This window comes from Hyposmocoma kahamanoa, unplaced genomic scaffold (genome assembly GCF_003589595.1).
Source record: "Hyposmocoma kahamanoa isolate Upper Pololo Valley unplaced genomic scaffold, ASM358959v1 76, whole genome shotgun sequence".
NCBI classification, from domain to species: Eukaryota; Metazoa; Arthropoda; class Insecta; order Lepidoptera; family Cosmopterigidae; genus Hyposmocoma; species Hyposmocoma kahamanoa.
This window is the reverse complement of record NW_020653900.1, coordinates 4704373-4727044: the sequence shown is the minus strand read 5'-3', so window position 1 is coordinate 4727044 and position 22672 is coordinate 4704373. Positions and strand designations below refer to the sequence as shown.

The 22672-nt window shown below is 35.3% G+C and overlaps 1 protein-coding gene across 2 annotated transcripts; it reads left to right on the top strand.

Moving 5' to 3' along the window:
- LOC113232502 lies at positions 1 to 22672 on the top strand. Of its 2 annotated transcripts, XM_026467254.1 has the most exons (9): positions 1 to 65; positions 1396 to 1457; positions 5696 to 5930; positions 11816 to 12030; positions 14729 to 14980; positions 17877 to 18149; positions 19649 to 19830; positions 21522 to 21638; positions 22453 to 22672. In XM_026467254.1, the coding sequence occupies exons 2-9, from the start codon at positions 1455 to 1457 to the stop codon at positions 22598 to 22600; spliced, it is 1425 nt and encodes a 474-aa protein (XP_026323039.1). In that variant the 5' UTR covers positions 1 to 65; positions 1396 to 1454; the 3' UTR covers positions 22601 to 22672. The 2 variants fall into 2 exon arrangements, with proteins under 2 accessions (XP_026323039.1, XP_026323038.1); XM_026467253.1 differs by lacking the exon at positions 1 to 65 and having other exon boundaries at positions 1189 to 1457.

Sequence of the window (22672 nt, the reverse complement as noted above, 5' to 3'; positions counted from 1 at the left end):
GTTCATTCAGGCGTATAATTGAAAAATAGTTTCAGTGAAGAGAACTCTTACAGTTGTACGTTTTTGTAAGTTATCACAAATGGAATAATGCAATTTTACAATTTAATTTGCCTTATAAGTTTATTAACAAATTTTCCGAGTAAGTACATCTATTTTGCAGGACTTTCAATTTTATTTAGTTAACAATCAATATTTTGCTGGCAGTTTGAAATTTGACATATTCCGAAGTTCCGTAATTATTGATTTACAACCCTAGACAACAAAACGCAATACTTCGTGGACTCTTTTATATTTTAATTTTTGCGAAGTGACGTGCTCGCCAGCTCCGCAATTATTATTATATTATATTTATCGAGCCTACAAATTATGTAACGGAGATTATGCAAATTGATAAATTTAGGTACCTGTATAAGAAATTATAATGAAATTAAATAAATTATACTACGCTTTTCTAAGTTATCACAAATGGAATATTGAAATTTTATGATTTAATTTGCATGAGTAAGTACATCTATTTTGCTGGACTTTCAATTAAATATTTAGCTAACAATTAATATTTTGCTGGTAGTTTGAAATTTCTCATGATAATGTATATAGTTTAGACAATTTATAGACAATTTTTCTGCAAAATCACAACTTTTCTGGAGAGATTTAAAGATACCGCGAAAGAAATTAGTCGATCTTTTTTTTATTTAAACAGGAGAGTTACAAAAATTCACATATAACATAAAATGAATGTATCTCTTTATTAACCTCAAATTTTTCAAAAAACCGAAATATCCTTTTCATCACACTTGCTCGTAATCAGTGTCATGGCATGCAGGCAAAGTCGACCGTAATATCCTATATTATGCACACGGGCTTTTTCATTATATTATCGCTCTATGGATTTTTCACGGTAAGATTAAGCAACGAGTTTTTATGCTCGAAAAATCTGAACGTACATTTCGCATAAACTTAAAGTATAAATAAAACTAAGCATTTGCAATTTAACTATATTTTACTAAATTTATTTTGCGAATTCAAATTCTGCAGTATTTTTAGAATTTGGAAATGATTTATTTTATATTTAATACTGGCTTTATTACACATAGGTGTGAATTGTAGGTATATCTCTATTTTTAAAAAAGTCGCCGGTTTCAATAACTTCAATTTTTTTTTTATATAAATATTAGACTTCATTGCTCTGATCCCAAATTAAGTATCTAAAGTTCTTGTGTTATGGAAATCGGAAACAACGAAGGTACCATAAACACCCAGAACCGAGACAATAATTATAGAAAAGTTAATTATCTACATTGAATCGGCTGCCGGGGATCAAACACCACAAAGGTCAAGTGGTATGAATGCCTGCATCTCCACTTTTCTTTATTAAGTAATAAACTCTCATTTCAGCAATTAAAAATCAACGAAGAATAGTACATGGTAACTTTACAACAACACCCAAAAGGTACATGGTAAGTACAGTTTTGCTTTGGATTTAAACCTGTTACTCTATTATTCAAAATGTACCATCGATAAAGACTGTGTAATTTGAATTTTACTTACCAAATTAATGTCACGTATTTACTACTTACTATCTGTCGGAATATAACCAAACTCAACCGATTTAGCGATGAACTAAATCCTACCCCAGATGGAAGAATAGCGTAAGTGGATTTACATCAAAAACATTTATTGCTCCATTAGATACATTTATATATAACAAACATTAGTATTATAACCCACGTCCTCTCCAATTCTCGTAACTCTATCGACTAATATTGTAAATAAAGGTACAAGAATTGGAGAGGATTTTTGACGTAACTCCACACGTGCTTCCATGAGGGGTGCGAAATAAGAAACGTTCGTGGATTGATAATTAGCCTATTAACTCTTTGTTATCAATTCGTCCAAACTGCGGTGAAATAATAGCGGCAGTTGATTGCAATTAATTCGTTTAACCACTTTTCTTAATAATCACTTCGAAAGTACAAAAGACAAATCATCTTAGAGAAAATGGATTTTAAATATCAAAAGCCAGGCAAATCGAATCGCTGATGTTTTGTAGATTTATTAATAATTGACATGGTTTGAGGGAAAGAAAATAAAACCACTGCGTATAAAACAAGAAATAAATGTGTTTCGTAATTTAAGACAAGTTAATTAACAATATGGCACTGACATTTGTAATTTAACATATTTTACACAACAATAATTTTATACATCGCCATAATTATATATATATGAAGGATATTTTGCAGTTGGCCTGTGATGGCCTTGACTGCGCCACCGTTAAAGGGCGAGCTGAAGGCTCATAACCTGTTTACAGCCACACGGGTGTTTTTATAGTCGTGAACAAATAAGTGGCGTAGTGAAAAGTGGTAGGGGCGAACGAATGTCTGACAAACAACTATATTTCTTTGTAAAATTATGAATTAAAAGTTGATCTCCCACATGTTTGTAGCACACCTTACGTTTATGATCATTGTAGTATACTAATTTCACTTTATCCAATCGTTTGGTCAACGCATGCGCTTCGTTTCGACACATTACTTCGATATGCTACACTTCGAGCAAGCACGAGGCACGGTTTAAAATTGCTACATCGTTTTTATTTGTAAACCAATTTGAATTATACGAACACTAACAGCCTTACTTATAAACACTTTTTAACTTCAAATAACGCTTTAAACAATGTTTTAAAAATCTTATCTACGATCATTAAGTAATGCGAAATGATTGATTAATTTCTTGTTTAAAAAGCTGTCAACTTAAACACGTTAGGAACCTTGTTTAACTCGCTAACTAACAATGGCTGGCTGGCTGATGGCTGACATTAATCAGCTGTTAGCAGGTTAGGCGACTAACCACAGACATATATCTTGATAGATGCCGCAAGTGTACGTACTTCGCGTGCTCAAAGTAAGTGAAGTTCACTTAGGGTCCTATTCCAGAACTCTACTCAAAGCTCAAGTCAGGACTTGAGTATTGCAGTGAGCACTGAAAATCTTACTCAAGTCCTTGCCATTAGGGTCGTATTTTCAGTGCTTGAAATCATACTCAAGTCTGTTCAAGTCCTGACTTGAGCATTGAGTAGAGTTCTAGAATACGACCCTTAGTTGCCGCTGCTACACTTAAGAACGCGCTCGACTGTTATCGTAGACAAACACCAGTCGAAAACGTGAAAAATGCGTAATTGTGCCATTATAAACTGTAAAAGCACCATAAATGTGGGTAAACGGGTGAACAGAGACGTTTCCTTCCACGGGCAAGTGATTTTGTAATAAAAAGATGCATAATTTATTTTAAAAACAATTATTTTGGTTTTGTATGAATTTCGAGAAAACAAATATGCAACCGAGTGTATGCCTCATGTTTGTAATACATTGCGGCTTTTACTTGGTGCGATATATTTGTAATCCTTTATAAATACGTCATGAATATCGAACGAACGCACTTTTGTATAATGCAGTTTCGTGGTACAGGCGCTTGTAGATTTCTTTAGCCAAATTTAACATTTAGTGATGTATACGTTAGGTAACACTGTTCTCGATTCTGATCGATTTTGAAAACAAAGGGACGAAAATTATTATGACCTTAGCAATATTATAAAAATATTCTCTCTTTTATTATAACGTTTTGTTTTTTTTTTTCAGTTTTGTAGTATCTATGATGAGCAGTATCTGTAATTTCGATAATTTTTGCAGCACATTTACTCTAATGTCCGAATATAGTGAGCAAATAATTACATACATGGCCGGCGTACTACATAAGTACGAGTAATTCAAAAAAATATATAATGCTAGAATTAACAGTGCGCTGTCTTTACAAAAACCTGGAGTTGGTCATACATATGAATTCGTTGCTTTCGAGGACTAAGGTGGTCTAGTTTATCCCACCTAAGATGCTATCCAAATATGCAGAGTAGCAGAGTTAGAAATCAGAGAAATAATAAACAAATCACAAAAATTTCACACGAGGCCGTCATTAAGTAAACCTCCATTACCATATTTTGTCAGCAGTAACACTTTCATTTTTCTTGCCATTCATCAATTTGATCAATTATCAACAGAAAACCGTATAGTAAAATTAATTAAGGTAGTCACAAATTCATATATTGTCGTGCGTTTTTATTATTTAAGTTAACCGATAAGATCTTCAATTACAAAAAGATGTTATAAATAAGCTCATTTTATTGGAAGGACAATAATTTTAAAATTTGAAGTCGATTAAAAATTAAAGTCTTAATTTTTTTTAAGTAATCAACATTTTTAAAAACAAGTAGTTTGTACTAAGGACTTAACTATCTTATTCTAATATTTTTCTACTATATTAATATTACGACTACTTGTAATCAACAAATACTTGAACAAAAATTATTCTATTTAAAATCGATTAATTGAATGGAATACGCGTGTTTCCGCGTATTCCATTCAACCAATCGATTTAGAGCGAGTGGAAGGAGGGTATCATCACTAAATGTTCTTGTGACGTCATAGTGGGTACAAAAAATATGGCATGCTTGGTTTTCATACAAATTGCTGTACTTCCGGCGTCTATCTAGATATACGTCTGTGCGATTAACACACTGCACCGCCCCCGCGACGGTGCGCGGGACGCGGAATCACGCGCGCAGTAGCGGAGACCCAGGGGGTCTACTCTCGTTCTCCGTCTGACATCCATCCGAAACAATTACTGTCAAATAAATAATATTCGATAAAGTTAAAAGACAAGTATCCAGTATGAAGTTTTATTCGCATCATGCGTCTTTTCATTTAGTCGGATGTCGGACGGAGATCGAGAGTCGACCCCCTGCGTCAACGCGTGGTTTAATCTGCGCGGAGGCAGGCGATCTAGCGGCCCCGCGCTACTTAGTACTCGCTACGTAGTTGATCGCCGTAGTGATTGTACATGTAGCTGAAATCCTTCTTTGAATAAAATTGGTTAACAATATAGAATTCATTCAGGACGCTGCAGTTATACTATCTATTTCGTTTTTGTTTACTCAAATAAAAAGACACCGAAGATAACATTCAAGTTCATTACAAAGATTTAAGAAAATATGAAGACTAGTTTTTCAACTACACACGTGTGTCAACGGAATCCTTTGATTATTTGTTACGGAACATCCGAACGACAATTATTAGAATAGACTCAAATTGATTAAGAATCTGCGCGGTAGTGCGGAGCGCAGTGAGCCCATACCCTGGGGTTCGCCGCGCCACTCGGCCCGGGGCGCCACTCGTCCCAGGGCGCGGCAACGCGCAAAGGCTTTTTTCCTGTGTTTGGTCTTTCTATAGCTATTTTTAATGATTTAATCTTCTAACGTTGCCTTGGTAATTATTTTTTCTTCATTAAACATTACTTAAATAAGCAGTGTTAACTTTTTTTATAGGTAATAGAAAGTTAAATAGTGCTTAAAATCTTAAATAATGCTTAACTAAATATTGATTAAAGGAATGTTGAATTGTTTTTTATTAGTAAGGCTGCAATTTTACGCCAAACTTATTTTAATACACTAAGAAAATTACAACTAAATTGACTTAGTCATTGTGGAGATTAGCGTGCACAAACCTACAAATAAACAGATTTTTAAAAGTAATGGTTTAGGTTTATTAAATATATCCTGAGTAATAACATCCAAACTGTAATGTGGATATAATAATATCCAAACAGTATCTATACAGTTTCTTTATGATTTTATTGTGATTAGGTATATCTTACAAAAGCGGAACAATCGCCACTCATATATGACAATTGGATATGTGGTGGAGCAATAGTAAGCCCATTCTTCATCGTAACGTCTGGCGCATGCGTGGAAGACGTGCAGTTCATGTATGCCGTGGCTGGCTACGACAGATACGTAAAACCGAGTTCTAACAACTTTACAAAGGACGATTGCATTAAGTCGTCCAAGAAGAAAGTTGTTTTCACATGTACCCCCAAAAGTACGTAAGTATAATCAACGAATTAGTACAAAATTATTCTTCCTTTGTCTACCTGTACACATACATATTTTTTTCCTTGTCATACATATAATTCAAATATTGACCATGAGCTAAAATAATTTTCTGAACATTGACAAATATGCGAATCAATAGATGGCATTGCGTGTTGCAAAATTATTTATACATGAGGAATGAATGATGGATGAATGACTTTAGAGGTCAGTTTTTATAGTACTTTTGATTCTATTCGAGTTGGAAATTGTATTCTAATTAGCTATTTCTAAAAAATACCTTCTATTTTTCTTTTTATTTAATAGAAACGATTAAAAAATATTATTATTGCTATAAAGGGCACAATTAACTTAAATGTGACTTTTAATACTTATAAATAAAGGGCACGATTGTAGCCAGTTGTGCCATTTTCGTGTTACTTATGAAGTAATTGTAAATTAATTACATAATAACATTTTCGTACATTATTTAGAAAAATCCTTTGCTGTTACGTGTGTTTAACGTCAACTCAATTATGCGTCCCACTTTGCTGCTAGGTCAATGCGTCCCACTGATGGCCATCGGTCTCCTGTCAGGGCCTCTTAAGTCTCGTCGTTAAAATAAATAATGGACTGCCTGTAAAATAAACAGACTGTATACTTGACACATGCCAATTTATCTAAAAGGAACAAAATACAAATTCACCAAGACTTGGCTTTATGGATTTAAAACTTTGCCTGTTCGGAACGGAACGGAGTACTGCCACCTTACCTATTTCTGCTGCCAAGCAGTAGTGTGAGCATTACTGCTTTCCGTTTTCTAAGGATAAGGGAGCTGGTGAAATTACACGCATATGGAACTTGTCAACATATTCAGAGCCTTACATTTTTGTGATTTAAAGCTCTGAGTGGTTCTGCAACTGTTATGAACAGGCGTGTCACGTACCATCAGGCGCACGACTGGTTCGTCCCGTCACTTAGATTTTATTGAAAAAAAAAAAACATTTTTTTACATTACTTTTACAGAATCGGAATAGCTCGGAAAAAATTTGGACGTTAGGAGAAGATCATTCTTCAATAACCTATTTTGCCATGCATTATCCTAAACTACTCTCTTGCACTTAGACATTATATAAAAATCGTTTATTATTAAATACAAAATTAATCTGTAACCCAGTGCAATGTGGTCTGGCACTATTAAATAAAATGTATAGTCTAGTTGCATGAAAATATGGGTCAATTGTGTACAAATAATTTAAATTCTTGTCCCGCGCGGTGGTAAAACGTTCAACCACAGACATGTCATGGACGATAAAAATTTGCATGTATTTGTTTACTGCTGAGCGTACATGCATGTGTTACATCTATCGCAAATTTGTCCGATAAATTTCAGATTCATAAGACGAAGTTTAACTTTGATTAAGCAAAAAAAAAGTAAGTAAGTTTTGCGTATTTACGAAACGAACTGCCCAATTTAAGCAAGAAATTACGAAGTAAACTCAAAGTTTAATTTAATTTCTTGCTTAAATTTAGGCAAAGTTCGTTTTGTAAATGAGAAAAACTTGCTTACCTCAACATTTTTGCTTAATAGAAGCCAAAGTTTGTTTTATAAATCTCAACCATGGACCAATAACTCAAAAGGACAGCTAATTTCCATGCGAGCAGTAGCGGGCCGGTGAGGCGCGGCGGGTAGGGTAGACTTGTCAGGAAAGGATCCGTGTGCTGCATTTTAGTTTAGTCGATATTGCGTCTTAAATTTCACTTGTCATCGACATTGTATGTGAATCAAACTAGATGAGAAGCTAATTGAAAGTGTCAAAAAATTTCCATGTTTATGGGATACATGACTGACAACATACAAATGCAATGAATCCAAAGATGTGAAAAAAAGCGCTGCTCTTTTTTTACCGTACTCTTTTTTGTTACATGACGTATAATCCCTCCAAGAGATTGAATTTGACTGATCGAAACACGGCTCAATGCAGCTCTGGTCTGCTCAGCTCAGCTTCAATGGAAACAATTGCCACTTTTCCCTATCTACTGACCCGAGAGATAAAGTTTTCCGGAGAGACTACGGATTCGACGGCAAGACCAGGGCACAGCGGGCCCCGGACCAAGCCCTCCGCCAGTAATACACCTTTGCGTACTTGGGTATGGATTCACTGGGGTTTGTGGATAACTGCAGAGACGGACATGTTTGTCTGCCCCGGTTGCATGTGGCCGGGGCGCCTGTCTCGTGAGCAGCTGGCGCGTCTTAGTAGCGGTCTAGATGAGGGCCTGAAGCGAGGAGACGCGCGGGGCACGTGATTTGCCCTTTAAGTTGGAAGCTATGTCCGGACATTGTCGCAGGACATTGCGACTGCCATCTCCGGCACTAGCCCGAAGAGCTAGTAGAGGATAAGCTAGATATCCTCCGATCTCTGCAGTCGCTTAGGTTAATGGGAACTGGAGAGACGTCCTTTTTCGGCGTCGGGAAGTGAGCGTGCCTTACAGCTGCGCCACCAATGAGGAGATTTGGTAGTGGACTGAGAGTCGACGGCTTAGCGGTGGCAACCGCTAGTTGTGCAATGCGCAACGGGAAGTGAGCGTACCTACAGCTCCGGTACCTATCTGGAAAATAGGGAGGGTACTGTACGTGCTCCCGAAGCGGCTCACCCGACGCACTAGCCTCTCGAAAAACTGGATGAATTCAAGTGACAGAGGTCTGTAACAACCCTGTACACTGGCTGATTTGGGGTCAGAACCTGAACTTATAAGATTCCTGTGCGCGCACAGGTCATAGTGCTCTTCTCGCATAACCAAGAGGTTGATAGGGAGGGGCACTATAAACACAACTTATGTAGAATGATATGGGACTGCTCTTCTCCGCTCGACTCCAACATGGAAACGCATCCTTAGAGTAGCTATGATAAATTGCTCATCAATGTAAATCAAATTACTTACAAAAATAAGCTATTTTGTACTCGTCGCGACATCTGGTGTAACAGTAAGTACTAAATACCCGACTACGCTGTCTTGCAATGCGACTAGCAGTCCTCTCGACTTATTGGTCCATGATCTCAATCAAAGATTTCGGGAAAATAGCTTAAGATAAAAATCATTATTACAAGATTTATTATTATATTATAAGTAAGGTCCATCGACTATATAATCAGAAATAGAGACGAAATAAAAGCCATACATTACTGGTAACTCATCAGTGATACATCACTTGTAAATATCAACTCTCGTTTGCACTGAAATATAGACAGCGCCAACACCTGACCTGTGTGTACGTCTCCGTATATTCCAAAAATATTCTGTATTTATTGTAATAAAGATAATTATCTCTAACAATGGGGTGCTGTTCCATTCGGTGGTGTGGGGAAAAACAGTAAAACATCTAATTACAAAACAAACGGAATCAGATTTCATCGGTAATTAAATATTAAATACGTAATTTAGCAATTTTCGTCCATTATAATAAAGCTCAAGTTAACTGGTCCATTTGAAGTGAAACAATTGACACTCATTGACGACACCCGTCAATTGTTTCGAATTCGGGCTGACCAACCGGAGCGCTGTTATCATAGTAATCAATCAGAATGGTTTTCAAACAAATTAAATGACATTTCATCTCTATTTCTGGTTATATACTCGATAGTATTATCATCATTATCATCAACCCATTTATACATTACACTGCTGGGGACTGGTCATTTTCCTGGTCGGTTGAGGTCATAATCCGTCACGCTGGCCCATTGCGGATTGGGGGCTTCACTCTTTAATTTTCCGAGAGTTATGAACCTTCATCAACGTGCAGGTTTCGTTACGATGTTTACAGTATTGCTGCTTAATATTTACAAATATATGTAACTTATAAGATCAATTGGTTTATGTCGCTGCTGAACCGTTGCCCTCTTGATGGAGAAAGAACCGTTTTCTCACTAGGTTACTACTCAATCATATCACGTCTATTTGATTCTGAATGTAATATATAAATATGATCGATGAAAAACAAGGTAGGGAAAGACAGGGATAAGTTGCAAAGGTTTTACAAGGAACACCCAGAAATAATATACAGCAAAGAAACATAATATATTAAAATAACCACAACGATCTAACCAACCGATCATCTTCTCTACTATCCTGATTTATTTATTCCTATACAATAAAATAATCCTTACAAGAAACTGAGTCGATCAGCATTGTAAATAATTTTTGTCAACATTATTATTTTTTATGAACAACTCACGATTGACCAGTTGTAATTGACTAGGTATATCAAAAACAATGGCGAACTCCCATACAAATTTTTGTTGACATAATTTGTATGCATCTGTTTTTGAAAACTATGTGTAAATATACAGTTTAAATTCCTGAACAAATTCTGAGAAGTCTGGAATTCAAGATATTCCATATTGAAGTTCAATTAAATTCAATATATTTATTTGCATTCCACAATACACACACACACACACACACACAAGGTGTTATATAGTACAAAGATCACATCATGGACCCTCTCGGGCACAACAAAGTAGAACGGAAGAGTGTAGGTGATCTGTTTTCGAATTTACCTTTTTGCTAAAAGGTTTCGTTCAGGAATTCTTAATGAATTCCTGATATTATAACATTTATTTATTAATAAGTATTTTAGATTTTTTAAAATATTCTATTCTTGCTTTCATTCTTCAGTACATCAGGCAGTTAATAAAATATTTTTTTATGGATATGAGACGTATGGGCTAGAGGAATATGAGTTTTGGAGGTTATGTTTAACATAATTAAATAAATATATTTGGTGTATTATTATATCAAAATAAAGTATAGAAGCCTTAAACTGAGTTAATAGAAACTTAATGGTGCCGTGGGTTTGTGACGTGACCAAAGTTTAGTGGAAAATATTTTTATTTTATTTCACAAAAAATGTCAATAAATATATTAATGAATTTATTTTGTTCAAACTTGTACTGATGACATTCAATTTGAAGACGCTTAAGAATTCATTTGACAATTACTTCGCCATTGTTCTTTGTTTTCACAAAAAACCTAATAGTTTCTAAGACAGTTTTCGTACTTCTCCTTTGGTTTCGGATTTCCCATACTGTCCAAGTTTAAACTATCACACTGCACTTATATCTTAAACACATATATATTATAATGTATAATTTATTACTTCGCGTTAAGACAAAAAATTCATTGGAGATGAAACTATATTTCCGGATTTAAATCGCGTATATTTGTTTTTTCAAACAAAAAGACATTTCGGGCCCTTTACAAGTCCCATGTTCACGGTTGACTGAGGTGGTACAGTCCTCAACCAGTTATGTCTAATATTAATGCAAACCACTCTATTTTTTCACTATAGTTACAAAAGTTATTAATTAAATACCTTATTTTTAATTTTAAAAAGAAACATTCCAATTTACGCTACATTACGTTTTACAAATTATTTTATTGAATGAATTTTTATTAAGTTCAATTTATTATTAATTAATAATGGAAATTAGAATAAATTAAAACATATTAATTAGTAATGCAGTCTTATGTCCATTTGGGATTTATCATCAGAGGAAATACAGATGAAAAATAGTTTCATTTCCTATGTGTAACAATCGCGAAAACCTAAGAAGTGGATACGAAAAATTCAGTTCTCGGCAAATAATGCCACACGCTGTAAAGAAAGTTAAAAAGTAAAAGGTAGGTACGTTTTATACTAGATTGCCCTGGATCGTGAAGACTACTGCCACTTCTCAATCTTGCACAGCTAAATCAACACTATTGATATCGATCTAGTTTTGACAATCTCACCTAAACATTTGCCAACATTAAAACACGAAAAACTTTGTTTTAGAAATCTATTACGTTTAACATTTGAATTATAATATTTAACTATGTGGTTACAAATTTTAGATTACGAATTTGCATATAACGATGTCGACAAATGGTCCAATATAGACATAGCTGTAGTAAAAGTGGAGTCGCCTTATGATTTCGACGGCGAAAAAGCTGCACAAATTTGCAGTTGGGTACCTGGTCCAATTGATATAAGCTTTGACTATAAACACTCGGAACCAGGCAGAGATGCCATGGTACTTGGATGGGGACATTCTGACAAATGGCGAAAGGTAATTCTTTAATAGGTTTTAAGCCCGGCAGCCACTGTGGGGCGAGGGATACTTCCGTAATGCTGCCGTCCGCTAACCAAAACGAAGTTAAGTTTTGTTAAGTGACAAAATACTTTTTGAGATATCATAATGTTGAAATTGTTTAATGATATTTCAGGTATGTATCCGATAAGTCAAACACGTTAACTAAGTTTAACTGTTTTTAAAAAAGAATTTTGTGCTCTATTTTTTGCTATTTAAATCGGATATTTGACCATTTGTCACTTAACCACGTTTTAATTAGTGGAGGGCAGAATAGCAATTATGCCGAGGTATCATTAGGAACGCCGAAGTATGTCGTCGCGACATCGTGCTCGCGCCTAGTCTCCATTCATATCGTGACGTTAAACGTAAAAGCCTACCGAAGCACCCGAAGGCTGCCGAGGCATTCCGGAGGCTGTGGGCTCAGGGGGTCGATTCAGAACCTTGCGATAACTCAGTTATCGTACCATATCTATTCATTTTTATTCACAACATTTGAATCGAACGTCAAAATGTCGTATTCGAAACCGAACCGAAATGACGTCACACCCGTACGATTACTTGAGCCTCTCGACCGGCAAAGACTGCAAACAATATTCAGAACACAGAAAGTTACCGAACGTCCTATTGTTTATAAAGCAAGAATGTAATAAGGAAATCTTTTATTATTTCAAAGAAAGTCTGGATTTTGTTCAATTTTATTAATTTATTTTAATGCAAAAGTAATTCATTCCCTTAGAATAATAACGCATAGAAACCCAGTCCGCACACGCTAAGTGAGGCAAATTGAAGCGCGCCCAATGGGCCTACACGAGCGGGCGGGCCTTCAGTGCTCAAGGTCAACTTGCACCGCGAACAGATCAAGACTTTTAGCTAAAAATGACGAAATGTGCGGTAAATGAGTGTAAAAATACGTCAAACAAACATAAAATAGACACTAACATCACATTCCATAAGGAAATAACGCGTTTCAACTTGTATTTTTATATAAATATTCACTAAAACCGAAAATTAACCTACTACTAAAACTAGCCTACGCGAATTTGATTTTGCCTCACTTGTGACAGTTCGTTTCATATGAAACTATCATTCTATGCGTTATTATTCTAAGTGCATTCCTATATTTTAGGCCTTTAAAGTCTTAAAAATAAAATCATTTATGATCATTTATAATCATTATAAATAAAATCAAAAATAAAATCCTTTTATATAGGATTTCATTTTTCTTATAATCTATATTCGCTGACTAACCCGCAAACGTTGTTGGATAACGATATCGTATCCGAATCCGAATCGTACGTTTAACTCGAATGTTCTGAATAGCTCGGAAAGCGCCCTTCGATTCGAGAACAATATCCAATCGAACGATTCGGTTTAAATATCGAAGAGTTATGAATCGGGGTCCTGAATCGGGGTCCTGAAGCTTATCAGAACTTTGTTTTCGTAGCTACGTATCGATGCCTCAAATGAACACTACGCCAATTTAATTTTTGGCCCCGATCTGTTTTTTATTTTGTTTTTGTTTCTTCATTATTTTTTTTTCACAAAATTTAGGTAACAAACTATTAGTAAGTAAATATGGCTGTTTATAAAAATAACAGAAAATGACCAAAAAATAAAGTTGACGTAGTGTTCATTGGAGGTATCGGTATTATCGTACATTAAGGTTCGTAGTATTATTAGTGTTAGTATTCCTATTCGTCACCTAAAATCCCTAGTCCCTAAAAGTCCCGTCAGTGGGCGCCGGGCCTTAGACCTGACAGTTACACCATATTATATGATGGGAGATATCTTAAAAAACTTTTGTAAACCTTTCCGTCTCTCTGCTTTCCGGTAATTAGTGTCGTCGGTTTCATTTTAATTATAGTTAGGCTCAACTCACACTGGCGCTGAAGCGCGAAGCGTTGCGTCGCGTCCTGTTTTTCAACTACACTGCCTAGTGACGCGCGTCAATGCGCATCGACGCGCGACGACGCTCGCATTAGTGCACCGGTATCGCAGTGTGATCGGCGTCTGACGCCTCACGGCCCCCAAGTGACTCGCAGCGACGAAGCCGCTCGAATGCTACGAAGCGTCGACACTCGATTCCATATTTGCAAAACACAAATGTGTACCATAGTAATGGGAAAATAGAGATAAATATGCTATAGGCGAAAAACATGACGCGTCGCGATGCGTCATGTTTTTCTACTATGCGCCAGTGTGAGTTGAGCCTTAGAGGAACTAAATTAATTAGCTTGATATGATGGTCAAAATCTGCATGTATTATATCGTTGTCGGAACTGTCTCTCACTATAGTAGGTACCAACCTATATAATAAATTTTGTGTAAACACGCTTTGAAATTTAAAAACCCTGGTTTGGATATTTTTGATCCAAGATCATTGATAGAAATAGTAATTCAACTTGTACTACGTATTCCTTTGTCGCTGTTTTATAAGTATTTTACTTATCATCAGCGAATCTTTCTTCTTACTTTGAAAAAGGTGACAGCAGGACTTTCTAATGCAATTTGACTGTTATCTGTTTTGTTGTCCATATAATTAATATACAAATAATCATAGTAAATGAACTATTTTTTCTAGGATCGCGTGTATTTGTTTTTTTTTTCTTTTTTTTTATCATTTCGGTCTCTTTACAAGTCTCGTGGTTCAAAATTAATAATACTGTCTTTTCAGGTCAGAGATAATAAAGACTACAACTCGGAAAAACTAAAATATGCTGCAGTACAATTGCTTAACAAAACGACATGTAAATCTATGTATAAAAATTTGCCAGACATGGCCCCCATAATAGATAAGTATATGATCTGCAGTGACCAACCGGGAGGCATAGACGATGGAGGAAATCAGATACAGAATGAAAAAGTAACGCCACTGCTAAATGGATGTATTCAAAAAATCAACCCTGTCACAGGAAGAATGAACGAAGTAAGGATCATATATCGCACTGCTATTACAATAATGTTGTAACCCAAAATATGTGAAATTCAAGATTATACCATTGCTGAAAGTAAAATTTGATTCTCTACACGTTAATAAAACCGTCGTTAATATATTGTAAGAAATAATGAAAAGATATCTACTAAACTGAAAATAAGACAAACTTTATGTGAGCTACTTCTGGACAAAACAGTCCTTACTCAAAAATATGAAATTATTTTTTTCTTTTCATTCCTAAATATATTTGGCATGTAGGAAATTGTTTAGATACCTATCTGTAGTAAACTTTAACATATCCATATAAATCGTTCACGGGAAGTGAGTAATTCGTTTTTTATCGACATTAAAAACACTCATTTTGAGTACATTATTGTACAAACAGTGCGATCTTAATATCACCAAAATCTAATTAAAAAAAGAATAGTAACGTAGTATAAAATAAAACAAGTACTCTGACTCAGCGCGTCCATGTTTACAATTCACTCGAAATAGAGGGTTGTCACATTATTGTTTGATTTTTAACTATAAATTTTATTCTGAGTGTAATTTGAAAGAAATAAAGCGTTCATCACAGTATTCTCGTGCTACATCGACATAATCTTGATTAAATGCTGAATAACTCTGAATTTGAGGCATTCTTGTTTGAACAACCGTAAACACAACAACAAACACGTCCACTATTTGATGTTATTATTTAAACACCGAGTGGACGCTTCAATTCTGTAATAAATGGCGCGTGTGACAACTGCGCTATGCAACTCGAGTGCACCGTGAGATTATGCGAATGTGTGAGTAAGTACACGGCGCGTGGTGAGCGGCACTGGCCAGTATGCACATATACAAGCGGCGCTGCTAAGTTTGTATGGAGTTAGACTACTTATATAATATAATACTAGGATAGTAATAATACCTTAGAGGATGGCAAAATAATATTGGTTACTATAGTCTAAGAGTAATACATACAGGTTATCTGTGATGCTGAAACTGTTTGCCGGCAACACCTTTGGCGTTAGTTTACGGTATTAACACCGCAAACTCATGGCAGAGAACGTATATGCCACGCACAAGTTTTATTCTTCGTTTCTGTATGATAACTAATTTGGTAGGCACTAACGATAAATTTGTTACTTGTTAACAAAAAAAATTAATGTTAACGAACCCTTAGTTGTGGAATAATACAGTTTTTTCTATTATGGAGAAAACAATAACGTTGACCTCTTATTCTTAACATTTTACCTTGCGCTAGGTTGCGTCTTTATTAAAGTTACAAAATGAGACAATAAATTATGTTTAATGTGAGATATTTAAGGATTTATTTCGCGGCAACTTCGCAAAAATAGAATCCAATTTCATAGTCCGAGCACAGTGCTGATGCGTTTTAGATAGCTGGGATTTGCCTCGGTCCTGAGTTTAATTGTGTTATTTATACGTATATCACTTAAGATGCCTACAGATTTGCTCGATTTTTTTACTATCGACACGTGATGATCTACAAAACAATGTGATATCGATCGTCTGCTTCTTACACATTACTCAATTTTGTTTGATCACATATCGTCTGCTTAAAGGTAAAACCACATAAGTAACATTTCTTCATATAGGTATGGTAAGAAAATCACTATATTTCTGCAGGTGAAACTCAATAACAAAAAAGCTATAAACTCTATGAGTGGTTTTATCTGCAGAAAGATGGTAATTTTCTTACAAGGGGTACATAATTTGGAGATTTTTTGTGGATTTGTGGAATGTCACTTATGTGGTGTTACCTTTCAGCAGACGATATGTTGATCGACAAAAAATACGATATCAATCAGTACTAATCAATAGTTCAGTCATCGAGTATATAACCAGAAATAAAGACGAAATAAGGGCCATATATTCCTGGTAACACATTAGCGATACAGCTCTTATAAATATCAACTCCCGTTTGCACTGAAATATAGACAGGCCAACTACTGACCTGTGTGTACGTCTCCGTATATTCCAAAAAATATTCTGTATTTATTGTAATAAAGATAATATCTATATAATGCCGTTTTGTTCTATTCGGTGGTGTGGGAAAAACAGCAATACATCTAATTACAAAACAAACGGAATGAAATTTCATCGATAATTAAATATTAAATATGTAATTTTGCAATTTTCGTCCATTATAGCAAAGCTCAAGTTAAATGGTCGATTTGAAGTGAAACAGTTGACGACACCCATTGACGACACCCGTCAATTGTTTCGAACTCGGGCTAGCCAATCGGAGCGCAGTTGTCACAGTAATGATATGGCAGAATTTTTTCAAACAAATTAAATAACATTTCGCCTCTATATCTGGTTATATACTCGACGTTTAGGGTGTACCATAGATAATACGATCTTAATTCTGAACTAAAACGAGCGCCTTTGTGGTATAGTCGGGGATAGTCCAAATCCGCGTATGTAATAGTAAAAGACTCTTATCTACACTAAACCGAAATTTTACATGAGAGTAATTTAACGTTACTTGTTAGTCCAGTCGCAGCCATAGGGCTACGACTTTCATTTTTGCACAGCAAGCATTAATTGATGTTGCCTACGGACTGATAACAATATATTTCCACCACACTAATTGTGTGGCAACGACATTTACGCTGATTTCATTTGGCAACTAAATTACCGAAATGGAAACTCATAATCACAATGCTAGTTCCGCGGAATTGCACTATCTCCGACGATATGGTTCATAAAATTATAATTGATAGATTAAACTACAAAAAGTATTACAATATTAATTAGTTCGCTTATGGAGATATATAAAGAAGGTATATGCCAAAGTAATCGTATTATATGTTCCAATACAAAATAATACCTGTAAATAAACTACATTCAAGAACAATAATTAATTTACTTCCAGTGTGTGGACGAATTTGGAGCTGACCAATTTCATCAAGCGTATGACATTGTACGTGGCGTTAGAAGAAGTGACAATTTTAGAACAAATAACAGTAGCAAGAACAACACCAACAGTATGCCGCTTCCCGGCTTTGATTACACAGCATACACCTCTTACGGTTATTTTGGAAATTATTCTCACTTAAGGACACGAAGAGAAAATGATAACTTGACATCCAATCTGACTTTTTCTGAACCCGTAGTCGGACCTACACGAAGACATGGCATATGTCAGGTCAGTCTACGTTATTAGACTAGCCTATATTATCAAATAGAGCAACTATTCTATAGCAAATACTCCAGTCTTCGAGGTAATTGAAGGCAAAATCGTTTGTTGATGTAAGTAGTGAGTATTTAAACGTATGAAATTAAAGAACGTATTCCAAAACGATGTTCAAAGAAGGATGGTGACATCCCGTGTATTTTGTGACCGTGTAGTTTGTGTTTTTGATGACGTGCATTAATGAGACCTATCAATACTTGTGATTTATTATCATAGCATCAAAAAAGCTAATTAAATACAGCCTGTAGAAGCTGGGATTATAAAGTTGATATAGGTTATGCTCATTACATTGTCATCATGTACATATGTATATGTTTGTTCGTAGTAGCAGAAAACACCAAGTTTTCAGTCTGTTCCCAAAAATAGTAAAGAACTTGCTGAATATCCCCAAATCTGCCAAACTTTGCCACATTTAACACAACGTTAACATGTTCTGAATCAAGTGCATTGTGTTCTTGCATTTGTTCTAAAATACATTGTTATACAATTTCTTTATTCCCGATTTCTAAAAATATACAAAAATATATTGATAACTAGGCATAAACTAAAACGTAAAATCATACTAGCAAAGTCCATGAACGGTTCTTCGTTGATTTTATAATTATAATAATAAATATAAATATTATTATATAAATATTATTTATAAATAAATAGTATGTGTATGTTACGCGGTTATTCCTGTTTGTGAACCGATTAAAACCCATTAAACGCCCAAAATCATAGACAAAAAGTATTTACAACTAAATAGTTGTTGTAAATCGAGTTTTGTTAAAATTGGTGATTATTATTACAGAATATTAATTGATTTCTGATCTAAACTATTCGGTTTGTCTTTCAACTGAATTAATTCATCAAATCGATACAAAAAATCGTTAGATCGTACGCACTTGAATCGATCTTTTTAAAAATCGAATCGCAATGGGCATCCTTAGTAGCGAGAACCCACAGAATTGCAAAGTTGCTTTTTTTCGTCTAAAAAAGATTTTTTACGTCGAAATTGTAATAAGTATGGAATTATACTAAACGTTATCAATACTCCGAAATGATATTTTCCACAAATAACGTTTGCTCGAATTTTCATAACCTCGAAAGTAAATTATGAGAGGAATTTTTTTTTTCTTTTAAACCTAACTTAACCTAACCTAAACGTACCTAATCGTGTCTTTGCGATAAACATTCAACATACCTTGAAAGAACAACGGTTTCGTTATAATTCGAGTTTGTGATAAGTTACCTGACTAAATTCCGCATTCGTCGTTCCTGCCCACGATTTTGGGCAGAAATGGGTTAAAACTCAGACGGGTTGATTGGTCTTTCACGCAACACATCGTGTAGCATCGCTCTCAGGTGATTATATTATTGGCGGTACTGCCCCGTCTTTTGACTATTAGAAATACACAAATAGCTATAAAAATTCACTGTAAGTAATGTTTTTCCTCGTTTATGTTTAGAATGACCACGGAGGACCTCTCGTAACTTGGGTCGGATCACAAGAAATTCTTATCGGGGCTGCTTCAGTGTTTCTCGTAAACAATAACTCTTTATGCATTGGACCTTATCTCTATACCAGTACTCAATGCAACGGAGCATTTTTAGGCTGTGTTTTGGAACAAGAATCCACTGAAGAGAACATGTAAGCACCTTGTATTCTTAAAAATACTGACGTAAGGATCAAATTTCTTTGCTACTGTTTGTGGTTGCGATAGAACAATTGAACCAGAGAAAATGGAAATTTACTAATATTGAAATAATGTAACAATCCACACCAATTACCTGGTATTCCGAGGCACTACCAAGAACAAACAGACCAGAACCAATTTAGACTACTTCATTTCCCGAATTGGTACTAGCGGGAATCGAACCCGGAACCTCCACATATAATGCCCAAACATGCAAATTATCAGGCCACTGACGCCCCAGTTCACACGGCAATGCACAGCACGCTTATTTGTAGTATTCGATAAACGTATTTAGTGATATGCGTTTTATGCAATTGCAACTGTTCTATTATAAATTATTATGTATGCGCACCACTGTTTATTCGGTTCGGATTTATATTGCAAAATACGTGCAATGCAATGGCCGTGTGAATGGAAGTCAATCTTCAAAATTCCTTTTCGATGTACCATACTTCCGCTTTCAGCTTTCATTTTAAGTCCAAAACCCATTGCCCATTTATGCCATAGTAACCTAATAGTTTGACCTACCGCTTCTCAAGTAGAGAGGGTCGTAGGCTCGAATCCGACCTTGTGAGTTTTTCGGAATTTACGTGCGAAATTTATTTTGAAATTTACGAGTTTTTCGATGAAGAAAATCGTCGTGAGGAAACCTGGACACATCTGCAAAGCAATTTAATGATATGTGTGAAGTTCCCAATACGTATTGGGCCCGCGTGGGAACTACAGCCCAAGCCCTCTCATTGTGAGAGGAGACCTGTGCCCAGTAGTTAGGCTAACTGTTATATTAAAACATCGTTAGGAGGTTAAACGTCTAAGTTTATGCCAATCGATTAAGAAGAACCACTTTTTGTAAAACTTTCTTGAAATGAAATAAATAAAAAAAATATCTATTTATTTCTTTGAAAAAAGAATACTTCGTAAACCTAGTCGTGGCAACCACAAACTTTTTTTTATAATGTCAAGTGACGGGACGAACAGTCGCGCGCCTGATAGCAGTTGCATTGCCACTCAGAACTTTAAATCGCAAAAATCTGAGTGGTACTGCCACTGCACCCGTCACTCTGAGACATAAGTTGAAAAGTCTCATGTGCCTGTAATTTCACCACAATTAGTTTTATTACCCTTATAAGCATTTTACCTAGCTCGCCTGAAACTAATGAATGAATGAAAACTTTCATATTAAGTTGTGACAAGAACTCGATCCTCACAATATTAGTTGCTATAATAAACATTCCAATGTAATAGAACTATTCATTTTTCTTTTTATTGAAGAACAAACAGTCTGTTACAATTATAAATAAAAAAAACATTAACTTATTACTACACCTATAGTTCCCTGCACTTATAGGTGAACAAGTATTAGGTATAAACCAACGACGAGTAATACTGTATTAAAAATATGTTTTTTGTTACTACATATTCTACTACTACTGTAGTTAACACTATAATACTATAACAATTTATTTTTATTATTTATTGTTTTTATTATACCCATTTCACAGCGCACATTAGCAGTGTATCTGAATTACAAATTACTTGCATTCAAAACGAACTCGCAAGTCGTAATTTCAGTATTAAAAATCAAATTTCTAAATCTACTTTTTTCTAGCATAAGTTGTTATCATTATGTCTTCGGTTTTTTAAGGTCAGGTCGAAGAAATTGGGGAAATAGTTTCGATAGAAGAATTTGTCATCTTCCACCTCAACAGAGAGGATTCGAATTAGTCGAAAGAAGAATCTCCTGGTTGCACCATCCAGATGGGTAAATATATAGACAAACTAGCTGGTGCCTACCCCTGTACTCTTGTTCTCCGTTTGCATCCGTCCGAAACAACTATTGACAAATAGGTAATACTCCCGAACCCGCATTGGGCCAGCGTGGCGGACTACGGCCTAAACCCTCGTTGAAAGGAGATCCGTGCCCAGCAGTGGGACTACTTGACATTGTCTGTTGATTTGGTCGAGTATTACTTACTAGTTGTGATACCTGTTAAGGTATCGGCTGCGGTGAGAAGGTTATTCAAAAATCTGTCACTAGGTGTCAGTAGCGGTTACGAAAGCCGAAAACCAATACAAAGATCTATAACAAAAACACATAGGAGAATTTCGACGACTCGGTAACTGGACCCGTAGCTCAGTTGATAAAGCAATGCTACGGTGCAACATGGACATGGTTTCAAGTCCCACCGGGTCGACGAATTTTATCTGTGTGTTCGATCTTTGTATTCATTATCATAACAAATATATTGGGTTTTGTAAAATGTCATGGAACAAAAGTTGTTGTTTATGATATTAATAACATAGCGTGGTTGTTAGTATTTTAGAAATAACCATATATATATATATATATATATCATCTGTGTCGCGGGTGCCACATACACAACCACAAATTACACCCAAACTCACGAGAGAAAGACCTCTGCGTGGCAGTCCGGCATGGTAGCCGTTCGGCCAAAGAGGCAGTCGAAATGGTATAGTCGTGGGTTTTTATTTCTATCCAATGTTACTTTCGTCCCTACGGACGTGTATAACTAAAGAAATAAATTATTTTTTTGCTTAAGCCTAATCTTTTTCAGGCCTGCAGCCAATGAAATGCCAAAAGAAGATTTATTCGAAAGACCTCAACTTCCACTTAGAAGCTTTAACGACGACAATATTTTTAAACAACAGGAAAACGCACAAGTTGATTTAGAAATCCAATTTTCACAACAGGAACAGAAATAACGTCAACTCGATTAGATATTTTTTGTACAAATATACATTTAATTATTTTACTAGTAATCTATTTTAATTTTG